Source organism: Trachemys scripta, chromosome 6 (genome assembly GCF_013100865.1).
Source record: "Trachemys scripta elegans isolate TJP31775 chromosome 6, CAS_Tse_1.0, whole genome shotgun sequence".
Taxonomy (NCBI): Eukaryota; Metazoa; Chordata; order Testudines; family Emydidae; genus Trachemys; species Trachemys scripta.
The window spans coordinates 14301164-14319834 of record NC_048303.1 but is presented as its reverse complement, the minus strand read 5'-3'; the positions used below and the strand labels follow the sequence as shown (position 1 = coordinate 14319834).

Below are 18671 nucleotides of genomic sequence, written 5' to 3'. Positions count from 1 at the left end.
GAGCACATCCATTTGCTGTCCTTACATAGCACGAGAATAGCAGCCAACTAGTGGGGAAGAAGAGTACTAAATTCAGACATGAATGCTAGAGGAAATTTTACTTGGCTCAAAATTCTTAAAGGAGAGGAAATGTTATCTGAGTCTTTGAGGGTAGCTTGTGGCATTCAAAGGGGAATTTGTACAGCTGGAAATTTTAATCCATGCTATATCCTGTTCACTTGCATATGGGAGAATTCAGCCTTTGTACCTGCTGTCATAACTATAAAGGGAAGTGTAACAGCCCTCCTGTGTACAATACTATAAAATCCCTCCTGGCCAGAGACTCCAAAATCCTTTTACATGTAAAGGGTTAAGAAGCTCAGGTAACCTGGCTGACACCTGACCCAAAGAACCAATAAGGGGACAAGATACTTTCAAATCTTGGTGGGGGGAAGGTTTTTGTTTGTGCTCTGTTTTTGGTGGTTGTTCGCTCTTGGGACTGAGAGGGACCAGACATCAATCCATGCTCTCCAAATCTTCCTGAACAAGTCTCTCATATTTCAAACTTGTAAGTAAACAGCCAGGCAAGGCGTGTTAGTTTTATCTTTGTTTTCTCAACTTGTAAATGTACCTTTTACTAGGGTGTTTACCTCTGTTTGCTGTAACTTTGAACCTAAGGCTAGAGGGGGTTCCTCTGGGCTCTTTAAGTTTGATTACCCTGCAAAGTTATTTTCCTTCCTGATTTTACAGAGATGATTTTTACCTTTTTCTTTAATTAAAAGCCTTCTTTTTAAGAACCTGATTGATTTTTCCTTGTTTTTAGATCCAAGGGGGTTGGATCTTGATCCACCAGGAGTTGGTGGGAGAAAGGAAGGGGAATGGTTAATTTCTCCTTGTTTTAAGATCCACGGGGTTTAGATCTGTACTCACCAGGGGATTGGCGAAGAGTCTCAAGGATACCCAGTGAAGGGAATTAGCACATTGGGAGTGGTGGCAGCGGACCAGATCTAAGCTGATAGTTAAGCTTAGAAGTTTTCATGCAGGCCCCCACATCTGTACCCTATAGTTCAGAGTGAAGAAGGAGCCTTGACACCTGCCATGCCAACTAAGTTTAAAATTAGAATGCTGACATGTGAGCTGTATTGGGTCTCTCCGTTTTTTCCCAGGGAGAAGTATTTTTAACTTTGGATGCACTTGGAGATAAAAATAGAAAGGGAAGTCAAGGATCTCACGTTTCTCTCCATCTTAGAAACTTTGCAAATAAAGAAGTTGCTAAAGCACACTTCACAAATCTATCCAGAGATTTTAGTATGTTACCACATTATTTAGCAGCTCTCAAGTTAAACATTATCAGTCAGATATACTTGAATCCTAAGCAATTTCTCCCTCTCCTAATTAATGATTAATAGATCAATGAGAAAAGGATACATCCATTAATAGTAAGGATAAAGAACAAGCTATGGCCCAAATCCTGCTTTTCTTACTGGCACACACAGTCCCATTAACTTCATTTTAATGGCACTAGTGGCTAGATTTTCAAGAGCTCAGAATCCAGCTTTTTTCAATCAAGAAAGGAAGAGACTTGAGGGTAGGAAATGTGTTTGTAAAGAGAATAGGTTTTGGCCCCATAACAGTTGCTAAGAGAAATTCAGCACACAATATGCACAAGTATTTCACATGCACCACTATAGTTACGTAATGCATACCATGGTTCTACAGATTTGTTTTAGCAGCAGGGGTGTGGTGTGCACCTTAACTAGAATTGCATGCTTTTCAATGAGGCAGCCAGTGTGGAGAAGCACCATGAAAGTATTTGCAGGATACAACTTTGTCTCTAGACAAACCCAACTGACAGCTGAGGAGTGACTATCGCTACTGTATGCAGATCACTGCATCTTATAAGATATTTGAGGGACACTTGTTGGGTAGTGAGCTAGTATAAACAGGTGGCCCTGTCCTGAAGAGAGGTGTACCTGCTTACAGTTGGGCTGAATTTGACCCATTTTTCGAGAGATGTGGTAATACGAGTATTTCTGTAAATGTGATTATATCATACTTAGGTTTTTAAGTCCTGTTAAATTTAAAACAAGTTTTGATGCTAATTTTTATGGTTTGTATTAGCATCAGTGTAATATGATACTGTTCACTTTCTAAGTATCAGTTAGGAGCCTACATGCCATTTTCAAAAGTGATTTGGTGCTTAATTTCCTAAAGTCTCATTGATACTTCTGAGCCTAAGACATGTTTGAAAATGGGACTTAGTTTTTATTTTGTTTTAATCATTCCAGTTTAGAAAAAGATAGTTAATCACTGTAACTCCTCTTGTGTAGATGCAGTTATACTGATAAAGTAATGCTTATATCAGCTATATTGATAGACTAATGCTTATTTTGCATAAGATACTTTCTGGGACCCTTCAAAAACATGTCACATTTAACTAGGTTTACAGCACAAAACACATTACTGGTACAGAGATTTTTTACACAGGTAGAGAAACCTGGAATTCTCATTTTTGTCACAGAACGTCTGAAAAAGAACTGTCAAGCCATGCCTGACTCTAGAGGACTGACTAAGTAGGAGAAGGAACAGGCCCATAACTAGAATTTGTTTTTATCTTTTCTCTGCAGTTACTTCTTTCTCAAGTATATATAAGAAGGTTTTAAAATCATAGCTTGGAACAAATTATTTTGTTCCAAATCTTTCACAAATGTGGTTTGTTAAATTAGACCTTGTATTGATATCAAGTAATAGGCTTATAAAAGTTTGCGTATAGTGTAGTTCAAATGACATGATTTTGTAATTTCTTTACCTATGTTATTAACATCTTAATGAAAATTTTAGTTCAGTTTTTTACTATGCACTTCAGTTACTGTACTGCTCATCTTATACAATGAAAGTCAGTTTCACTGGCAGGTTCTTAGTGTACCCAGGCTTGAGTTTCAGACACTACACGAGAATGTTTAAAAATGCTGAACACAAAAAACAATCTCAGAAAAAAAAAAAGAAAAAAACAAAAAAAAAAAAAAAAAAACCCCACACACACTTTGCGTGGCCCTAGGCAGCATTTTTTTTTGTCTACAAAACCCGTAATTTTAATTCTGAGCCAAATTTAAATCTACAGTGTCCTTTTAACAGCTAGGGAGTACAGTCAACCATTTATCTGTGTGGTGAATTTTCATTGACATTAGTGATCTCTTCAAGCAAATAGATGACACACTAAATCCTTGAGGGAGTTAGACCAGATGACTCTTGCAGTCTCTTCTAATCTTATGGTTCTGTGAAATACAATAATCATATTAATTTGTAGTATTTCTGTACATTAGTGATGAGAGTAATTTACAAACCACGTGGCAGTTATCAATACTTTATTAGTTTGTTTATGCCAATATTCCTTTTACATAAAATCATTTAAATAATTATTGAAAATATTTTATACAAAAGCTCATGAGAGGTTGAGAAGTTAAAAAATATCTACTTTGGTATGCACTAAGATTCACGGAGGACTGTAAATAAGATGCAAAAAATGCAAAGTTCTATTTTAAGACTTAAGACTAGAGAATCTGAAGTTCTAATAAAAAGTGTCTAGTGTTCAGAAGATTTCTGCCAATACGGTTAAGTTTTCCAGACTGTTTGGCTAAATACCTGTATCAATCACCTAAACACTTAATTCCAAAAAGATAAGTTAAAGGCATTCCATATATTTTATTTTAAAAGTTATTTAGATTTGCAGCTAAGTGTTTAGATGATCAATAAATATTTTGCTTTGTCTCCACATGTTTCCATAGTTGTATTTATATAAACCAAAGAATGAGTTTCCTTTTCCCCCCCCTTGCTTGGGTAGCTGCACACCTATTTCACTTAAGACAGTGAGTTTGACTAGTAATCTGCTTTTCCATCTCCCTTCTTCCTAGGAGGGCAAGTTAACAGCAATACCATTCTATAATGGCCCATTTCTCAGAGGTGTGGAACACCTTCAACTGCCATTAAAGTTGCTGAGGCACTCAGCATTTTGCAGAGTTGAGCCTTAAAATTCTATAGCAAGTAAATCCAGCACTTAGTCATTCTCTAGCAACTGAGCATGTCACCTTAGCAATTCAACTTCTTCATCTGGAAACCGAGGAACCAATTTGGATACCTGAAGCCCTAGCTGTAAACTCACAGTTCAACAGCAAGCTAATTTGTGTGATATTATAGAGCTAGATGCTACTTCTGCTTTTTCCCTGGAATATCTATCGTCATAAAATCCTCAGCTAAAGTTACTTCTTGACCATTTAACGCTGATTCTGCTTGTCTCTTCAGTTCCGTGACATCAATATCTCCTTCTCCAATTTGACCAGCTGGTTTATACCTTTGACTGAAGTGAGTCAGAACCAGTTTCTTAACCTTACACAACTTTGCAAACTCAGCTGCCATTTTTGGAGTGCTATGACCATGCTCCTTGGCTTTGTCCACTTGGGAGTCATCCAGTGTGGCTTCATGAACTAACAGATCTGCTTCGTAACACAGTTTCTTTGCTCCATCTCCAACCACACCTGAACAGTCACCTAAAATACAAATTTTTCTTCCAGGAATAGGCTCCTCCAAGACATCTGAAGGAGAAATGGTTACTCCATTTTCTAAGACAACTGTAACACCATTCTTCAGTTTCCCATATATAGGGCCTGGCTGAACTCCTAGAAAGTTAAGTCAAAAGTGCATGGTTAGTTTTAGTGTTTTGAAAATAAACGCTGCTCATATTTCAATGCAGTGTCTGACAAATTTTACATTTAACCTATTCTTAAGGCATGGGTTTCTTACAAATTAAGTACTAGGATATGGCAAAGTGGGAATTTTCTTTAATATTTTTATGAATCCTATGGGCGCCTCAGTTTCTCTCTATCATTGCATTGCTACCCAGTGGGGGCAAAAGGGTTAAACATTGCTCTTGCACCCACACAGGAGACACAAGCATGTATCACCTTGCTGTCTGGGTGGAATGAATAGTCATTAAGGAACTGGTTGAAACTGATCCAGATCAACAGAGAGAGTCCAGAGAGACAACAAGTAGTACCAAAGATGGAACAATCACTTCCTCTCAGCAGGGAAGCTGAGGAGGAACCCAAGCTCTGGCAATGGGGCTCTGAACTCAGCATGGCCCTGTCTGGAGGAAAAAAAAAAAGGACAGATGTGTCCATCGGGGAATAAAATGTGGACTTCTGGGTTTGGAGGAAGTTAGCTCACTACTGGGGAACTAACTGAGGAAATCAGAGAGAGAGAGTGCCTATGCTGAAGGAAGAGAGACCTGTTCAAAAGCTGGTGGTGTAGTACCAATCCTGTAGATCCATGACTTACAAAAACTAATGTTTCACTTATTTCATACTCCAAGAGAACAAAATCTTAAGTTTAGTAAGAGGCTCTAACAACAGATTTTAAGTTGTGTATTTTGAAGTGAATACATTCCCCCAAATACACTCTACGGCCAGTTTTATGTTCTCTTTCTCATGTAAGCCCTTAATAAATGTGCTAGCAAGTGGAGTTTGGTTTTTACCCCTCTAATGAGCAAACCAGTATGCGTTTGTAGGGGGAAAAAAAAAAATTCTAGAATATCTTCCCTTTTCTTGTGAAGAATAAAGTGGCCCATTTCAGAATGTATTAGACAGACAGACAGATGCACACTGTTCTGATTCAGTAAGCTTCCTTGCAGGAGTTTTCAGAAGACACTATAGCCATTAGTGAAGAATATTGTTTTGTTACAATTCCTGGAAATGTGAATCAGCTGTCAGCCTGACCACTGTGTATACTTGAATATCCATCACCTATTGATGGATCCACTTTCAACAGTTACAATGTAACACTCTTGCTTACACACTATCAGAATAGGTGCCTTAGAAATTCTAATAAAGCATTTGGCAGTTAATGTAAGCATATAAGAAATGTAGTTAAGTGTATTGTTCTATTATGACTTTAAGGTGCATCAATTATATCATAAGGACATTCACGAATAGATTTTAAGAAACAAAGTAATATCCACAAGTCATAAGAATTCAAGGAAAAAATAAATGAAGCTAGTTACCAAGGTCTTTTAGCTTCTGCGCATTAAGTTTACCAGTCCGCTGCTTCTCCTCCACTAAAAATCCAAAGGAAGGAATACGGTGAAATAATCGAAATGCTTTCATAACAAATTGCTGATTGTTGACCAGTGTGTAGGAGTTTTCTACAGGATCCAGATGAAGCGTTCTCCCTTGCACTTCTTTGGAAGAGACTTCATCTCTGTCAATGTAAGATAGTTCTTTAAATTCTTCTGCAGGGCACTGATCTGGTGTAGGTACCAGTTCATGAACCACATATGGAAAGAGAAGTTGCGAGTGGGAGAGTTCCAGAGTTCTCCAAATGAAGTTTCGTAGTCCTAATGGTCCATAGATATCAACAGGTTGCTTGCTTGTAGAAGAACTACTCTGAAGGCTAATTGTGCACAGGAGACCGGGAAGACCAAAAAAATGGTCCCCATGAAGATGAGTTATGAATATCTTAGTAATTCTACCTATGATTGAAACAAAAAGACACCATAGTAAATGTGCTGAATGACAATTACACTCACAGCAGCAAAATTAGAGCTGGTTGAAAAATGCCAATTATTTTGTGGGAAATTTACAAAAAAATCAGTTCCCAATTTTTTTAAAACTAAAACCAAACCAAGAAGTGTAGTTTTTTAATTGAAAATGTTTTCACTTTTTATTTTTTCAGTGAAAATTTGAAAAGTCTGAACCAAAATTACATTTGTCATTGTTTTTGTTTGGGTTGACAAGCCATTTTTTGCCAAAAGTTCGTGTGGTTGAAAGTTAAGATCAAAATGCATTTTAAGAAAAAATTGACTAATATGGTGACCATTGCTGCATTAAAATGCAAACAAGTTCTGGATGGGAGCTGCATTTTATCATACCACATGAAGACTGTGGGCCAATGAGAACCACTGGGTGAACTTCTGCCTTCGTTCTAGTTTCTAGTTCATTCCAAACATGCAAAGAGGCCTCCCACAAGCTGTATAGCGCAATTTACAACTAAGATTTCATGTACTCCACAGTAAGCTGGCAGTATATTCTGGCACAGGATTCTGGATTTTCTGCAGCATTTTAATCTCAATTAAGGAGGTTTAACCAGTTAAATATTCACAGTTTAATATCAAAAGTCACAATTAGATCATCTAGTCTGACCTTCTGTCTTATCCCAGTCACCCATGAATTTAGCCCAATGACTTGTGTTTGACTAATGCATATGTTCCAGAAAGGTTTACCGGCTTGATCTGAAGACTTCAGGAAATGAGGAATTCATCAATTCCCTTGGTGGTTTATTCAAATGGTTAATCACTCTCGCTGTTAATTTGTGCCTTCTTTCTAATTTGGCTTCAGTTTCCAGCCACTGGTTCTTGTGATACCTTTCTTTGCTAGATTAAAGGGCCCTTTACTACCTGGTATTTTCTTCCTGTTGTGAAGGTACCTATAGACTAATCTTTTAGATAAACTACACAGCTATTTAGATCTCACTGCAAGGCATTTTCTCTAGCCCGCAAATAATTTTTTGTGGCTTTTTTCTGCACCCTCTGCAATTTTTCAACTTTTTTTTTTTATTAAAGTGTCAGTATCAGAACTAGACACAATATTCCAGCATTGCTCTCACCAATGTCATATACAGAGCTTTTAAATAAATTGCATCCCTACTCATTACTCCCATTTATACATAAAGGACTGCATTAGCCCTTTTTCCACAGAATTGAACTAGGAGCTTATGTTGCATTGCTGGTCTATTATGACCAATAACTCATTTTCAGAGTCACTGGCTTTCCAGGATACACTCCCCCATTCTGCAGGTATGGCCTGCATTCCTAGATGTATAACTTCGCATTTTGTCTTAATGGACCCAGTTTACCAAGCAATCCAACTGCTCTCTCCGACTGCCCTGTCCTCATCATTGACCACTCTGTTATAATTTGCAGATTCTCAGCAGTGATTTTATATACAACTTTCACGTCACTGATGAAAGCCTTGAATAGCATTGGGTCTAGCACTGATCCCGGTGGGACCCCACTAAAATACCCCCATTCGATGATGATTCCCCATTGACAAAAACAACAAAGAGTCTGGTGGCACCTTAAAGACTAACAGATTTATTTGGGCATAAGCTTTCGTGAGTAAAAACCTCACTTCTTCGGAGTGAGGTTTTTACTCACGAAAGCTTATGCCCAAATAAATCTGTTAGTCTTTAAGGTGCCACCAGACTCTTTGTTGTTTTTGTAGATACAGACTAACACGGCTACCCCCTGATACTTGTCCCCATTGACAGCAGCTTTTTGAGATGTATCAGTTATGCAGTTCTTAATCCACTTAACTTGTGCTCTATTGATATTGTATATTCTCCACGTGGGCACCAATGATACTGCCAAGAATGACCTTGAGCGGATCACTGCAGACTACGTGGCTCTGGGAAGAAGGATAAAGGAGTTTGAGGCGCAAGTCCTGTTCTCATCCATCCTCCCTGTTGAAGGAAAAGGCCAAGGTAGGGACCATTGAATTGTGGAGGTGAATGCATGGTTACACAGGTGATGTCGGAGAGAGGGCTTTGGATTTTTCGACCATGGGATGTTGTTCCGGGAAGAAGAATTGCTAGAAAGAGATGGGATCCACCTAACGAAGAGAGGGAAGAGCATCTTCGCAGGCAGGCTTGCTAACCTAGTGATGAGGGCTTTAAACTAGGTTTGCCGGGGGATGGTGACCTAAGCCAAGAGGTAAGCGGGGGAGTGGGATACCGGGAGGCAACACAAGGAGGAGGGTACAAGATGGGAAGCCTCCTGATTTATACTGAGAAAGTAGGGCAATCGGCTAGTTATCTTAGGTGCACGTACACGAACGCAAGAAGCCTGGGAAACAAGCAGGAAGAATTGGAAGTCCTGGCACAATCAAGGAACTATGATGTGATTGGAACAACAGAAACTTGGTGGGGCACTTCACATGACTGGAGCACTGTCATGGATGGGTATAAACTGTTCAAGAAGGACAGGTACGGGAGGAAACGTGGAGGAGTTGCATTGTATGTAAGAGAGTGGTATGATTGTTCAGAGCTCCAGTTTGAAACTGGAGAAAAGCCTGTTGAGAGTCTTTGGGTTAAGTTTAGAGGCGAGAGCAACAGGTGATGTCGTGGTGGGCATGTGCTATAGACCACCGGATCAGAAGGATGAGGTAGATGAGGCTTTCTTCAGACAACTAATTGAAGTCTCCAGATCACAGGCCCTGGTTCTAATGGGGAACTTCAATCACCCAGACATCTGCTGGGAGAGCAATACAGCAGTGCACAGACAATCCAGGAAGTTTTTGAAGAGTGTTGGGGACAACTTCTTGGTACAAGTGCTGGAGGAACTGACTAGGGGCCGTGCTCCTCTTGACCTGCTGCTTACAAACAGGAAGAATTGGCAGAGGAAGTAAAAGTGGGTGGCAACCTAGGCAGCACTGATCATGAGATGGCTGAGTTCAGGATCCTGAAAAAAGGAAGAAAGGAGTAGCAGCAAAATACAGACCCTGGACTTCAGAAAAGCAGACAGACTCCCTTAGGGAACTGATGGGCAGGATCCCCTGGGAGGCTAATATGAAGGGGCAAGGAGTCCAGGAGAGCTGGCTGTATTTTAAAGAAGCCTTGTTGAGGACTCAGGAACAAACTATCCCGAAGTGCAGAAAGAATAGCAAAGTATGGCAGGTGACAAGCTTGGCTTAACAGTGAAATCTTCGGTGAGCTTAAACTCAAAAAGGAAGCTTACAAGAACTGAAAATTTGGGCAGATGACTAGGGAGGAGTATAAAAATGTTGCTAGAGCATGCAGGGGTGTAATCAGGAAGGCGAAAGCACAATTGGAGTTGCAGCTAGCAAGGGATGTGAAGGGTAACAAGAAGGATTTCTACAGGTATGTTAGCGACAAGGCGGCCAGGGAAAGTGTGGGATCCTTACTGAATGGAGGAGACAACATAGAGACAGATGATGTGGAAAAAGCTGAAGTACTCAATGCTTTTTTTGCCTCGGTCTTCACAGACAAGGTCAGCTCCCAGACTGCTGCACTGGGCAGCATAGTCTGGGGAGGAGGTGAGTAACCCTCAGTGGTGAAAGAACAGGTCAAGGACTATTTAGAAAAGCTGAACGTGCACAAGTCCATGGGTCCAGATTTAATGCATCCAAGGATAGTGAGGGAGTTGGCTGATGTGATTGCAGAGCCATTGGCCATTACCCTGAAAATTCATGGTGATCAGGGGAGGTCACGGACGATTGGAATAAGGCAAATATAGTGCCCATATTTAAAAAAGGGAAAAAAGAGAACCCAGAGAACTACAGCCTCACTACAGTCCCCGGCAAAATCATAGAGCAGGTCCTCAAGGAATCCATTTTGAAGCACTTGGAGGAGAGGAAGGTGATCAGGAACAGACAACATGGATTCAACAAGGGCAAGTCATGCCTGACCAACCTGATTGTCTTCTATGATTAGATAACTGGCTCTGTGGATATGGGGACAGCGGTGGATGTGATATATCTTGATTTTAGCAAAGCTTTTGATATAGTCTCCCACAGTATTCCTGGCAGCAAGTTAAACAAGTATGGATTGGATGAATGGACTATAAGGTGGATAGAAAGATGGCTAGATCGTCAGGCTCAACAGGTAGTGATCAGCGGCTTGATGTCTAGTTGGCAGCCGGTATCAAGTGGAGTGCCCCAGGGGTCAGTCCTGAGGCTGGTTTTGTTCAACATCTTTATTAATGATCTGGATGATGGAATTAATTGCACCCTCAGCAAGTTTGCAGATGACACTAAACTGGGAGGAGTGGTAGATATGCTGGAGGGTAGGGATAGCATACAGAGGGACCTAGACAAATTAGAGGATTGGGCCAAAAGAAATCTGATGAGGTTCAACAAGGACAAGTGCAGAGTCCTGCTCTTAGGACAGAAGAATCCCATGCACTACTAGAGGCTGGGGACCGAGTGGCTAGGCAGCAGTTCTGCAGAAAAGGACCTAGGGGTTACAGTGGACAAGAAGCTGGATATGAGTCAACAGTGTGCCCTTGTTGCCAAGAAGGCTAACAGCATTTTGGGCTGTATAAGTAGGGGCATTGCCAGCAGATCGAGGGACGTGATCATTCCCCTCTATTCGACATTGATGAGGCCTCATCTGGAGTACTGTGTCCAGTTTTGGGCCCTCCACTACAGAAGGGATGTGAATAAATTGGAGAGAGTCCAGCGGAAGGCAACGAAAATGATTAGGGGGCTGGGGCACATGACTTGTGAGGAGAAGCTGAGGGAACTGGGGTTATTTAGTTTGTAGAAGAGAAAAGAGTGAGGGGGAATTTGATAGCAGCCTACAATTACCTGAAGGGGGGGTTCCAAAGAGGATGGATCTAGTCTGTTCACAGTGGTGGCAGATGACAGAACAAGAAGCAATGGTCTCAAGTTGCAGTGGGTGAGGTCTAGGTTGGATATTAGGAAACACTATTTCACTAGGAGGGTGCTGAAGCACTGGAATGAGTTACCTAGGGAGGTGGTGGAATCTCCATCCTTAGAGATTTTTAAGGCCCGGCTGGACAAAGCCTTGGCTGGGATGGTTTAGTTGACGTTGGTCCTGCTTTGACCAGTGGATTGGACTAGATGACCTCCTGAGGTCTCTTCCAACCCTAATATTCTAGGATTACTACTTATTTTTAATGAGAATGTACCATGGTATTAAGTCAAATGCCTAAGTATATTACATCTATGCAGTTACCTTCGTCAACCAAATTTGTAATTTCAAAGAATAAACTAAGATTATTTGAAAAGACCTAACTTCCATAAAACCATCCTGAATGGCATTAATTATATTCCCATCCTTAAACTCTTTATTAATTGAATCCTCTATCAATTTTTTGATTATTTTGCCTGGGATTGATAGCGGGCTAATCAACCTATAGTTATTCAGGTCATCCCACTTGTCCTTTTTGAATACTGGCACAACATGAGTACTTTTCAAGCCTTCTGTAATTGCCCCAGTATTCTAACATTTATTAAAAATTAATGTCAGCAGGACATAGATCTTCAGCCAACTCTTTTAGGACTCTTAGGTGCAAATTATCCAGGCCTGCTGGTTTAAAAATGTTTATCCCTAATAGATAATGTCTATCATCCTCATTAGCTACTAATGGACTGGAGAACAATTCTGCAACAAAGGGTGATAAAGGAGAATTCCATAGCAAGTTCAAGTGGTCCCACCTAAAATACAGTAATTAGAGATGTTCACTCATATTTACAGAGGTCTTCAGACAACATGAGCCTGACTAGAAAAGGTATTTCCTTTGGACAGTATGAAGATTATTCTCTCTCAAGATAACAACTTTCAATTGCACTGACCTGCTTTAAGATGACTTTTCATAAATTGTGTTTGAGTTCCCTCTCCACAATCAAATAGCCAGCATTCTCCTTCACTACGAATGACTAAAGCTGAAGCTCCTCTTGTTGGAGATGGATATGCTGAGCCTGTTCCCAGAAAAGTTATATCCATGGACATTATGCCCAAGTCAGTGTACAAATATATCACTGTAAGTCTATTGCACGTACTTATTCTGCAGAGGGGGAAAAAAAAAAAAACAACAACAACAAACAAGAACAACAACTAGTTGTGGCTTTGCTTTAAATAAGGGGTGTCAAACTCATTCTACTACACGGGTCAAATTACATTTTTAAATGTAGTCCGTGGACTGGGGTATAAATGTAGGACCGCCCTTTCCAATTCACAACATATCTCACAGTGATGTTAATGAGGTTTGCACAAAGGTTAAGGGTAGAATATGGCTTTTATTCAGTAACAAACCTTATTGTCCCCTCCAATATCAATTGGAAGGATATTCTCATTGTCAGAAAGACAACACTACATTGGTTTATGCTCACTTTGCATTTGGAAGAGAAGACTCTCTTAGCAACAATGATGGCTAGAAATCTATTTGGGCCTGGTCTACGTTAGAAAGTTAAGTTGGTGTCAGTTAGGGGTGTGAAAAATCCATATCTCTGCGCTGTGTAGTTAAGCCGACCTAACCCCTACCATTAGGTCAATAGGCTTGTTTACACTTAAAACATGACAGCAGCACAGCTGTACCACTGTAGCGCTTCAGTATAGACACTACCAATGCCAATGAGAGGGATTCTCCCTTCGGCATAGGCAATACATCTCCTTGAGAGGCAGTAGCTAAGGTCAACAGGGATTTAGGTCAGTTTAACAATGCCCCTCAGGGGTGTGGATTTTTCACACCCCTGACTGACAGTTAAACCAACCTAATTTTCTCACGTAGACCAGGCCCTAGCTATCACCTCTCGGGGAGGTGGATTACATATGCCAATGGGAAAATCCCTCCTGTCAGTGCAGGTAATGTCTACCTTGAAGTGCTACAGATACAGCTGTGCTGCTGAAGCATTTCTAGTGTAGATGTTGGTTTTAAAATGAAAGTGGATATTCTACAAAATCTTTATATGGTATGCAAGCCACATGACAATATTGAATGGGCGAGCTGTTTGACACACCTGTTTTAGCCGCAGTGTTTTGTACAAATAGTTGTCATAAGTTAGTTTTGTTTGTTTCTTTTTACACTGTCAGAAAGAAGTTGTCCTATGTTTATATATGTGATCTGAATGTATGTGCCATTTGTATGTTCAATTAAAAGCAGTCCAGAGACTGTTAGCAAAATATTGTAAATTGCATTCATGCTTTATGTTGCATATTTGCATTCTCTTAAAAAGTTAATAATTTAAAAACTTAATTTTCAAAATTTATTTTCAGACATTCCCACAGCCTTGTAAACAATACAAATTTTGAGTATTTCAACAATTAAGTCTTTGCCCTAGGGAGGGGTGAGGGAAGAAAGGAAATGACTACCATTAAAGCTACTTCAAAAGGTATTAAAATAAAAATACCGCACACAACCAACCACATGTAGTTATATCAAAAGAAATGAACCATTATTTCCTAAAGGGCTATAAAGATTCTCTTCATTTCGGTTCAATAGTCCATTACCTCACCATATTAACAGGATTCCCTGCAGGATGGTGGAAGATAGCATGTTATTAATCTAAACCTGATTACTCTATCAGTTACCTTGTTGAAATAAAAGTACTATAGCTCCAGAGAAGTCAGAAATAAAAAATTTGCTTTGTATATAATAGCAACTATAAATACACAAAGGGCTACATTATTTTATAACAATGTAGGCATGTCCAATTGATCAGTAACTTCTATGTTGAGGTAAAAGCCCAATACAGTTGCTGAAGTTCAAATGAGTTTTTGCCATTGACTTCAATGGGAACAAATTGCCCTTCCCCACCCCTCTTCAAGGTACTACCCCAGTAACATGTCCAGTAATTATGTGCTTAGGCGTTTAAATCAATCCAATATTGTACAGCACATATTTTCAGATAAGATATAAAATCAGTTCTAGCAACCTGTATTCATTAGAGATCGCATGTCACTTTGGGGAAAGAGGATGTTAAATTCACTACCTGGACCATAAACTGACCATGAATAAGTTTAGGCTGGAAATGAGGTGGTTTCTAGCCATCAGAGGACTGAGGTTCTGGAGCAACCTTCCAATAGGCATAGAGAGGCAAATACCCTAATTAGTTTTAAGATGAAGCTTGATAAGTTTATGAATGGGAATACACAATGGGATAATTTGTGATAGCAGGTGACTGGACCCAATGACCCAGGAGGTCCTTTCCAGTCTTATGCTCCTATGACTTATAGCAGTATTTGTCAAAGTACAGGTCACAACCCAGTACTGGGTCATTGAATGTCAGGCACTGGGTCACTTTGCAAATTCAAACTGTAATGACTGTTGCTGCGCAGCAAGGGCCTGGAGAAGAGAGAGGTAGCAGGTGGGCAGGGAAACAAGTTGGGGCTTGCAGGGCTGCTGCAGGCCTCTCCCCCCGCCCCGGAGCTCGCTGCTACCGGTGGGAAGAGGGACCCTTTCCCCGGAACTCCGTACTGAGGGAAGAGAGAGGCCCTTCCCCTGGAGGGAGCACCCTGCTGCCTGCCAGCAGAGAGCAAAAGAGGCTACCTTATAGGAACCTGCTGCCTTAAGTTCTCCCTGCAGTTTCAATTCAATTCAATTCTTCACTTCCTGTATTAAGGAGGTTCTGTGAATCACAGAACCTTTTTCAGAGGAGGGTGCATTTCAGTAGTGGGGAAGGGATCCCATTATACTGTGTACTTGCTTATAAAACAGATTTCAGATCCTTCAGGATGAAACAATATAGAAGCTTATATCATTTACTTGGAAAACCAAAGAGACGAGAGAACCATACTATTGTAAGTACAAGCCTTTCTCCCTCACATCTTTACAGGCACAATGCTGAGTCCTTCTGAAAATGGAGCAAGTTTGACCGTGCTCCATACCAGCTACTGACAGCATTCCACTTGTGAGAACCCTGCAATCCCAGAGATAGCACAAACCTAAGAGTTGCAGCTTATATGCATCTCCAACCTGCTCCTCTTCTGATCTACACAGTTGTGAGAGAAGATTGCAATAGTATCTTCTGAAGTCATGCAATTATAGGGACTAACCTGCTCCTTCCATGGGGTTTAAATGCTTTAAGGGGAGCACATGGCTCTTAGCTGTATCTATACGTACACCAGTTAAACACTGGAATAAATTGCCTAGAGAGGTTGTGAAATCTCCATCTCTGGAGATATTTAAGAGTAGGTTAGATAAATGTCTATCAGGGATGGTCTAGACAGTATTTGGTCCTGCCATGTGGGCAGGGGACTGGACTCGATGACCTCTCGAGGTCCCTTCCAGTCCTAGAATCTGTGAATAAACCATTGCGTGGGTAGGAAGAGTACGAACACAACAGACATTCCATCCATAGGGAAAGCATCATACTAGTTTCACAATGCCATCACATTAGTTTTTGCAAACACACAAAAGGAATATTTAAATTGAGCCAGATACAACTATATACTCCTTTTTAAAAAAATAATAATTACAACCTAAATTTTGGGTCTGATCTACTACATGGTGTCCCTGTAATATAACCTTACATCCCGATCTGTGCAGATACCAGACAGCCAATACTACTGCACAGATACATTCTGGCAGAACAAAGTGAAGTCATTCAAATCCTTACATAATTTCATCCCCTTTCTAAAATACACAGGACAGTAATTAAAAAATATATCTGACAAATTGAAAAGGGAAGGGTGAGATAGTGGAGTGTGCACTGGTTTCTACAAAAAATATCACAAACACTGACCATTAGAAGAAAAAGATTACTTGTTAGCATCCTTTAATGCAAGCGGACCCAGATTTTCTTGTGCCTTGTAATGAGGAAGTTTTGCTAGGATCAGCCCTACCAGCTCCAGTCCTCGAGATGAAGGCCCAGCCTCAGAGAAAGCCGTAGCGGACCCAACCTTCTTCACATGCCGCGATGAAGGGCCAGCCTCAGAGAAAGCCCCAGTGGGCCCAGCCTTCTTTGCACCCCTTGACAGCTGGGCTGCTGAGTGGCTCCAGTCTCTCTCACACACTTTGATGAATGAGTTGCCCTAGAGCAGTGGTTCTCAAACTACTGTACCGGTGACCCCTTTCACATAGCAAGCCTCTGAGTGCAACCCCCCTTCTAAATTAAAAACACTTGTTTATCTATTTAACACCATTATAAATGCTGGATGCACAGCGGGGTTTGGGGTGGAGGTTGACAGCTGGGAACCCTAACCCTGCGACCCCCGTTTGAGAACCCCTGCCAGAGAGGACCCCGCCCCAGCGGGCCCAGCCTTCTTCGCTCAGGGGTTTGAGCATTGGCCTGCTAAACCCAAGGTTGTGAGTTCAACCCTTGAGGGGGACATTTAGGGATCTGGGGCAAAAATCTGTCTGGGGATTGGTCCTGCTCTGAACAGGGGGTGGGACTAGATGACCTCCTGAGGTCCCTTCCAACCCTGATGGGCCAGTCCCAGAGGAGCCCCTGGCAGGCCCGGCCTTCCTCACGCATCGCAGCGGGGCCGCTCCTGGGGTTCCCCGCGCGGGAGGGGGCCCGTCTCGCGGGCCGCAGAGACCCAGCTGCCCCCCCCCGCAACGGGGCCGAGCGGCTCCTGCTGCCGGGGCCTGTCCGGGGGGGCCGCTGGAGCGCGCCCTGTGACGGGGCGAGGGGAGCCGGGGAACGCCGCCCCGCACGCCGGGCCTCCTACCTTCCTGCCCCGCCGCCCGCCAAGAGGAAGCGCCGCCGCCGAGGAGGCGGGGCTGGGGGCGGGCCGCGCTCGTGCTGCCGGGCTTTGTGCCTCAGGGCCCCAGGCAGCCAAGGGGGGGAGGCGCGGGGAGGAGAAAGGGGCAGCGGCGGAGCGTCGTGGGGGTTCCAGGCGCCTGAGCACGTTGTGGTGCAGCCGAGACTAGACGGTTGCCCTTGTGGGGTTTAACGTCATAACAATTCTTCCCGCAGAAACGGGGGGATCCGTTACAGGATGGAAGCATTCGCTCCACCCAGGTTGCTCTGGCTCACACGCGGTGCTCACTTCCATCTTTTCCCCTTCGTTGACCAATGCTTCTCCTGGGACCGGTTCAGGGCACCCAGCCGTGAGCTGTGTAACTCAATCTGTAAAGTTTTTTTAGAACATTTAATGCACATAATCATAAATGTCAACTACTGCAGTCACATCAGCGCAGCTAAACATTATGTGATGACTGCTGGCTCTCCATCCAAATACTACACCGGTCCAAACCTGCTCAGCTTTGAAAAATTAGATAGCAGCAAGCCTGCTCGAATTAGTAACATTGTTCTTCAGCTAGCCAGCTGCTACCCATCTTGCTTTGATCCCACTACTGTATTCATCTCAGGATGTAATTGTACATAAACAGTATTAAAAATGTTTTGAAGCAGTGTTCACCCTGACCTTAGTGTCAGGGATCTTTACTGCTTTTATAAAATAGTTGTATTTAAAATCCTAATGATTTGGAAGTCAGTATCTTTGAGAAGCCTCATTCAAAAACTCTCCATTGAACAGTTTATATATAAAGCAAGAAAACTACTTGGGAAATGTTAAAGTAGACTCGTGCGGCATGCTGTTATAATCTGTGAGCCTAATGCATAGCATAAGTAGCTTTCTTAGTTGTATTTTTGGCTGGAGTTATCTCAATTAAAATTGAGCAAAACAGAAATGAAATATAGAAATTGCCATCACCAATGCAGAACAGATACACAGCCGAAGTTCCCAGAACTATGCAATGAACTGACTAGTATGTATGTTTATCACTGCCCAACAGTGGATGAAATCAGAAAGGCTGCATTATGTTAGCAAGCCAAAGAGTAAAGATCCTACATTTTTGGAGCAACAAGCATTCTTAGCAATGTCGCCATGAAGTTCTGGTAGATAGCATAACAGGCATTGTCATCATTGCTAAAACAAAACAAAAAAAGTGTTTTTATCCTGGGCTATTAGGGTTACCAACTTTGGTTGGATGAATTCTTGGAGGTTTCATAACATGACATTATCTTTAATTAAAGATTAACATTTAATTCCTGGAGATTCCACAACAATTCTGGAGGGTTGGCAACTCTATGGGCTATCCTGCTGTAAAATCCTAGTGGAGACAATGCACCTATAGTTTTGCCCTAAAGTAAACCACAATCATTAGATTGTAAATTCTTTGAGGGCAGGGACTTTCTTTTTCTTCTGTGTTTATACAG

General features: G+C 41.6%; 1 protein-coding gene across 4 annotated transcripts; it reads right to left on the bottom strand.

The window, feature by feature from the left end:
- Positions 1-3319: 3319 nt before the first annotated feature.
- On the bottom strand, positions 3320-17215 carry ELAC1 (elaC ribonuclease Z 1). 4 transcript variants are annotated; one of them, XM_034774288.1, is made up of 4 exons: positions 17179-17215; positions 12363-12574; positions 6032-6499; positions 3320-4652 (listed from the first exon to the last, which is right to left on the bottom strand). In XM_034774288.1, exons 2-4 carry the CDS (start codon positions 12517-12519, stop codon positions 4183-4185), a joined length of 1095 nt encoding a protein of 364 aa, XP_034630179.1. In that variant the 5' UTR covers positions 12520-12574; positions 17179-17215; the 3' UTR covers positions 3320-4182. The 4 variants fall into 4 exon arrangements, with proteins under 4 accessions (XP_034630179.1, XP_034630176.1, XP_034630177.1 ...); XM_034774285.1 differs by lacking the exon at positions 17179-17215 and adding an exon at positions 16251-16600; XM_034774286.1 differs by lacking the exon at positions 17179-17215 and adding an exon at positions 16271-16600.
- Between the last annotated feature and the right edge of the window lie 1456 nt (positions 17216-18671).